Source organism: Polistes canadensis, unplaced genomic scaffold (genome assembly GCF_001313835.1).
Source record: "Polistes canadensis isolate GaletaPanama2010 unplaced genomic scaffold, ASM131383v1 scaffold_171, whole genome shotgun sequence".
Taxonomy (NCBI): Eukaryota; Metazoa; Arthropoda; class Insecta; order Hymenoptera; family Vespidae; genus Polistes; species Polistes canadensis.
In genome coordinates this window covers 331,017-338,072 of record NW_014569718.1, presented here as the reverse complement: position 1 = coordinate 338,072, position 7,056 = coordinate 331,017, and the positions used below count along the sequence as shown (strand labels likewise).

The window sequence follows — 7,056 nt, the reverse complement described above, 5'->3', positions numbered from 1 at the left end:
GCTTCTTATCGTTATCTTCTTTTTTACTATCATCTTTCCCTCGTCATTATTTTTTTTTTGTTTTTTTTTTTTTTTATCTTTGTTTCTTTCTGTGATTACAATTCAGTAATCGAAATGTGCACACGGATTGTATTGTCGATTGATTTCATTTATCTTTTCTTTCACTTTTTTCCACGATTGCTTTATTTCTTCCTCAACTCGATTAAAAAACAAAAACAACAAAGATCAAACAAAAAAAAGTAATATAAAAATTATATTACGAACGCAAAATAAAATAAATAAAAAAAAAACCAAACGCAAATTCGTAGACAAATTTTTGACAGGTGTGTGTGTGTGTGTTTGTGTATTCCATTACGTTTAATCATCTCGCACGTTATCTGAATTATCTCAATCGTTTGTCTGTCCCATGCGTGCAGAAAACTTAACTCTCATTTCTCTCGTCGAAAATATTATTTGATTTCTTTTATTGAAAAAAAAAAAACAAACACGAAAATAAATAAAATCGCATGGTTTCTTTTAAAAATTAAAACGGGAATAAAATTAAAAATTAAGAAAAACAAACAAACAAACAAATACAGACACCTGACAGAACAACACGCATACTCATTTTCACGCAAAGTAAATAGTATCATAAAAAAAAGTAACGCATATTTTTTTCGTAATATCTAAAAATGTTTTCTCGCAATTTAAAACCCCTTCTTACCCTTTCTTACACGACCCTTTTCAAATGGCATGTCGTCACCTGTTACGAGCCCCATTTTTTTTAATCATGCGATCTCAAACGGTATCTTCCTAAATCTTCGTCCACGAAGATCGAAGATCCTAATCTCGCGTATTAGTTTTCTTTTTTTATTATTATTATTATTATTATTATTATTCCCTCTCAAAGGAAGCACGAGACCCGTTTATTTCTTTTTTCGTTTGTTTTTTTAAATTTCATTTTTCCTCTCTTATTTCTCTTATATTTAATTATTATTATTATTATTATTATTATTGTTATTAATATTAATATTAATATTCCTCGGATCTTATATATGTACAAGATTTTTAATTCCTTTATTATTTTGTTCACACGGTTGTTCCTTTTTATTATTATTATTTTTATTTTTCTTTATTTTTATGAATTTTTCTTTTAATTCCTCTCATTTATTCCGTTTGCAATAGTAGTAGTAGTAATAGTAATAGTAATAGTAGTTTGTTCGTTCGTTCGTTCGTTCGTTTCTTGTTGATTTTTTTCTTCGTTTTATTTTTAAGGAAAAAAAAAAAACGTAAAAAAAAAAAAACGCTCTCTCGCCCAAGTACGTGTGTGTAATTTTCTCTCTCTCTCTCTCTCTCTCTCTTGTTTTTTCTTTTTCTTCCTTTGCGATGAAACGTTCAAAATTCCATAGCTTCCATTTTAAAAGCTCTACCCTGAAGCTTATTGGGAACCATTTTGGATATAGGCGGTGCACTATTGTTGTCGTCGTCGCTGTTAATATCCTCGTCTTCTTCGGGAAAATCTTCTAATCTATCGTGATACTCGTCCAACTGTAAAATAATAAAAAGAAAAAAATAATATAAAAGAAAATAATACGAATATATTCATTCATTATTATATGACTTTTTTTTTCCTTTTTTTTGTTCGTATCAAAAGCAAGAACACACTCTGGGGCTAATAGCCAAAGCTCGAAATTGATTGAACGAGTGTGTAGGTTCATATATGTAATATAATGTAATCTATGTGTGTGTGTGTGTATTAACTCGCAAGCTCCCTTTACAAATTGAAACATTATCTCAACTATTCGCGATTGAGTTAGTTCCGTTCTCTTTCGTATACACACTTGGCTATACAAATTTTTCTCGTACACATTTGTTTTGTCTTCTTATTAATTGTTAATTTATTTATTTCTTTTTTTTCTTTTTTTAATGCGTCTCTCTTAATTATTTCGTTTTCTTTTTCTCTTTTGGAAAATATTTTGTAAGTTTCTTGATATTGTTCTTTTTTTTTTTTATATCATTATATAATATCTATCGGTGTGTGCGTAAGTGTGTTATCTTAAATAAACAACTAATTGTTTATTTATTAACGCTATGATTTGTTTTTCTATTTTTTTTTTTGTTTTTTTAACAAAAAAAGAACAATACCATATGTGGGCTGGCACACACACATTTCATGTGTATTATATAAAAATATATCCGTGCAAAAAATTCGCAATCTTAATATTTTTCAACTAATACTAATTTAAAACTAGAAAGGGCTGGGGGGGTGGGGTGGGACGAGAATTAAATTAATTTTATCATACGCGGAGTTTGTGTATTTGTCGTATAATATTTTTTTTTTTGTTTTCAAACGTATTTTCAAACGAAAGTTTAATCTCATTATTATTTTTAGATTAATAATAATAATAATATAATAATAAAAAAAAAAAAGATAAAAATAAAAATAAGAAGGTATCTATCAAGTGCATTCCAGAAAAAATTCATCTACGACGGACTCACATGTGATGCAGCTACGGGGGGAGATATCGATTTAGCCGACCACAGAGACATAGAGGAAGCTTACCTATAACTGCAGATCATACCGAACGGTTCAGCTTGAACACATCGAACACTTTTTCGAATCATTCACCACGAGAAATTGTATTATTTTTCAATAATATAATTCAAAATGAAAAATCTTCATTTTCATCTCAATGATTTAATCTCTCTCGTGGTGTACAAAACGAATATATATTCGTGTAGATATCATTATTTTGACTGATAAAACAAACACACACACACACACATATACGCACACTTACACACACGACGTACAATGATCTTGCAAGGGGAGGAGAACAAAAAAAATGATCGCATTTCAAAGCTTTGAAACAAACTTTAGCGTAGCAAAACGAACATAACCTGAAAAATAATTTGAATTTTCCCGCGCATCGCGTAAATATCGACAACTTCGTGGTGTCGAATTTTTCGATCGCATCTAACTTCACTTTCTAAAACGCGCCAAAAAGAGATATAACTTCGAAAAATGAAAATGAAATACAAAAAAAAGAAAATTTGTCTCGAGCACTTGGTAAAGAAAATAAAAATTAAAAAGTAATACGTGTGTTGTAATGCATGACCCTTTTTTTTTTCTCTCTCGTGTTGATTTTGTTATAGTCAACGATCGTAAAGATCATCTTATGTTAGTTCACTCTCGAGTGAAGCGCCATTGTATCAATTGTCACGAATTGCATCCAGTATGTGAATATAAACGATTATTTGATCGAAAGGGGTTCTCGGTTCCCCTATTCTTCTCTGCACGGTTACTCACAGTTAAATACTAATACACGCGTGTGCCACGCTTGTCAAACTTTAATACGTAAGAAGATAATACACATTCTAAATTATAATAATTCTATTTTAGATTCTTTTTTTTTTTAATTCAATTTTTGTTTGATTTCAACAAATATTTCATTTTTCTTTTTAATATTACATCTTTTCGTCTCTGTCTTCGAATTATAAAAAATAAATAAATAAATAATATTATTTATATATTACACACGATTGATATATAAAGAAAAAAAAGAACATAATATTAATTTTGTTTAACTTTTAAAATTGTGTTGCAATATATGATATATTAATTTTTGTATAAACATTATATGAATATACATGTTTTATATTAAATCATTAAAAAATTGTACAAAATATATTAACATAATTTAATTAGATTTTATAATTACGTATTCATTATTATTATTGTTAAAATATTGTAATGAAAATTTCTAAGATCTAATTTCTATATGATCATCAATTTATTTAAATAAAATCAATTGAAACCTTTACCATCCATGAAAGTTCATAGTCAAGGCTAGTATATGTTGAACTTATTGTGTCATTGAACTTGATTACGTTAGCCAATTGACGTGTTCAGATCGTACATACTTTATGAACAGTTTGACCATCGTTATTATTGTGGTTCACGTCTACCATTTTTTATTAAATTTTTAACACTACGAGTTAACCAATTAAATTCGTTATTCTTTTTTCTTTATATTAATCGTATAAACGGTTTAACACGTTGATAATTTATTTAATTTAACTTTATAATATCTCAACGAAAACTATCATCATAATTTATTATTCGAGTTTATACAAACAAATTGTTTCTACATTTTCATATATTGCTTTTATGTTCGTCAAAAACTTTTCGACAATAATGGTCACATGAAATTTATTTTTGCACGCGCTAGTTTATAAATCAATTCGTGTTTGTTTCTATTTATTTCTAAATATAGATTAAAAAAGAAAAAAAGAAATACCAGTGCATTAAAGTTTTATACGACGTAAGAATATTTCAAGCAGGATTCGCGTTATCGATTAAACATAAGATAGGAAAGTATAATATATATATATATATATATATATATATATATATACGTCTTGTACGATATCATTTGACCTTTTTCGTATTTCATATATAATTTATAACTTCAAAATATGATCAATATTATTCTCCTTATATTTTTTTCTTGTTTCTTATTTTCTTTTTTGACTTGTTTGATGATTGTATAAACGTTGAAAATGATCAATGTATAATAATAATAATAATAATTGAGAAACATAATTAAATGAGAGACAAAAGCAACATAAATTGTTTTTGATTCTCTTTTCACACTTACAAATAAATAATAATAATAATAATTATATATATTAAAATAATATATATATAAAAAAACACACTTACATCAACGTCACCCATCATTTCTTTAGTTGATACAGTAGTGTCGATACGACGAATGCTACCCTGATGAATATCCACGTCGAGTTTCACACATTGGAATACTCTAAGTAGAAAAACTATTGGTATTGGTGCAATACCAGCAAAAATGATGCAAGCTGCTATTGCTAGAACCCAGCCTGGATAAGGCATTGATACTGTTACACCCTATAAATTAAAATATAATAGAATTCATTTATTATTTTTGTTTTTTTTCAATTTTTTTAATACAAATTTACGTAATGTCAAATGATTAATTGTTTATAATTTGTAAATTATATTGCAATTATTATTATTTCATTAGAAATAATGAATATTCGTTGAAAAAAAAACTAAGAAGGTTAATCTGTTTATAAATAATACTACAATAAGATAAAAATTTGTTAATATACTTACCTGTGTCGCATTCCATGCTGAATATTCTGGTTTCTTGATAAACATAGAAGCAATACTAGATATTAGTATGCAAACCATGATTATAGGAGCAAGAAATCTCCATGTTACTTGCCAATAAATACCTGGCTTGTAGCCTGTCATTTCTTCAATGTCTTTCGTGAATCTAATTAAACAATTATATAGAAACGTATTTTAGATATAATTATAATTTATATAAATTTATATACATATCGATTAAAAATAATTTCTATATATATATATAAGAATATCTTACTTTTCGTGACCATAGACAAAGATTACGGAAATCATTTCCATAAGTGCAACCATAACTAATCCAATGGTACCAGCAAAACTGTCAAACATTTTCAACCAATATTCACCTGCACCGGTACAGAATATAAGCCCAACGAAGAAACACACGATACAGACTACACCTAAATTGAAATAATATATAAATGAAAACGTTATAATAATAATAATAATAATTAGAGATCTCTCAGAAAACTACAGAACAATAATTTTCTATTCTTCGTTTTGAATATAATTTGAATATTAATTATTGTTTACCTGTTATATATTGTTTCTTTATTCTCTTGAAAAGATCAATGTCAAATATTACGCATAACATTCCTTCCATTATACCAATTTGTGAACCAAGTCCAAGAGCCAATAACATTAGGAAGAATATGCAAGACCAAAATGGTGCACCTGGAAGCTCGACGATAGCTTGCGTGAAAATGATAAATGCCAAACCTGTACCTTCGGCAGCCTAAACACAGAAAAAAATAATCACATCCTTTAGATTATAATTTATTGTATATTGATTTTGATTTGTTTAACCTTAGAACTACAAACTTAGGGTATATATATTTACCCCAAGTGTTTTGTTAATCCTAAAAATTATTCTGATAGCAATAATCAAACTTTTAAGTATATGAATTTTTTTGTTTTTTGTTTTTTTCCCATGCCAAATAGAATGGTGAAGAGTAAATTGAATTTTAGTAAAAAGTTTACTCGATGAAAAATCGAATTTAATAAATGAAAGTATCGAAAAACGATCAAATCTTCATTTAATTTAAGTTTACCTGGGATTATAAGATATCTGCCCAAGTTTTTAGTAGAGTTCTAGGATTAATATTTTATACATTTATTTTTTTTCAATATTTTCGAGTAAGAATTTTTTTCTTTTCTTTTTTTTTAAATCAGCCAATAGGAATAACATTACGGTTAATTAATAAAATACGATTTTAACAGGGAAAAAGTTTTAGTAGATTTTATAATTTAGGAAAGAAAACAAAATCTTATTTTAAGTTTACACAAGGTGTAGTAGAATTTTCTGGTTAACCAATTACCATCACCACTACCAACACCATTACAAACTCGATACATATACTCCGGTAGAGAAAATCGATCGTAAAATATAAATTTAGAAATAATCGATTGGTAACTTCGTTCAACTCACGTTATTAAGTTGTTCGCTCAAACTGCATCTATCCAAGGTCAAATTAGTGGTCGAACTGTTGAACGTATTAACAATGTTTTCGTAATCCTCCATCGTTGAATTTTCAAAGAGAAAACCATACTTGATAAGAGATACCTTATTGCTGTAAGCAACAAAAATAATGGAACATTTTATTTTTTCACAAAACTTTCAACAATCCTCGATTTGCCTGCTTAAACAATTCGTCCTGGAATTTTTTTCCTTTTTTTTTTTGAACGAGACGAAAAAATAAAAATAATAAAAAAAAAAAAACGAACGAATTACGTTCCCAAAAGGGTAGTATTCTCTTTTTGCAAAATTATTTTTATTAATTATTTCTTTTTTTCTTTTTCTTTTTAACACAAGTGCAACATTTGATCTCTTTTAATTTAAAAACAAATTGTTTTTTTCTTTTTTTTTTCTTTTTTTTGTTATTAAAATT

General features: G+C 27.1%; 1 protein-coding gene across 3 annotated transcripts in view; it reads right to left on the bottom strand.

Annotated features, from left to right (window-relative positions):
- Positions 1 to 1,363: 1,363 nt before the first annotated feature.
- LOC106789224 (sodium-dependent neutral amino acid transporter B(0)AT3) overlaps positions 1,364 to 7,056 on the bottom strand; it is a 27,186-nt gene continuing 21,493 nt past the window's right edge. The window contains exons 7-13 of one of the 3 annotated variants that reach the window (XR_001381972.1): positions 6,597 to 6,738; positions 5,702 to 5,903; positions 5,409 to 5,568; positions 5,135 to 5,297; positions 4,706 to 4,906; positions 2,479 to 2,548; positions 1,365 to 1,527 (exon numbers count right to left, since the gene is read on the bottom strand). Coding sequence is in view for 2 of the 3 variants with exons in the window: in XM_014753283.1 (XP_014608769.1) it covers positions 1,375 to 1,527; positions 4,706 to 4,906; positions 5,135 to 5,297; positions 5,409 to 5,568; positions 5,702 to 5,903; positions 6,597 to 6,738 (1,021 nt within the window). In the remaining variant the exon portion in view is untranslated. Of the gene's footprint in view, positions 1,528 to 2,478; positions 2,549 to 4,705; positions 4,907 to 5,134; positions 5,298 to 5,408; positions 5,569 to 5,701; positions 5,904 to 6,596; positions 6,739 to 7,056 lie in introns of all 3 variants that reach the window. The other 2 variants (XM_014753284.1, XM_014753283.1) reach the window with 2 other exon arrangements.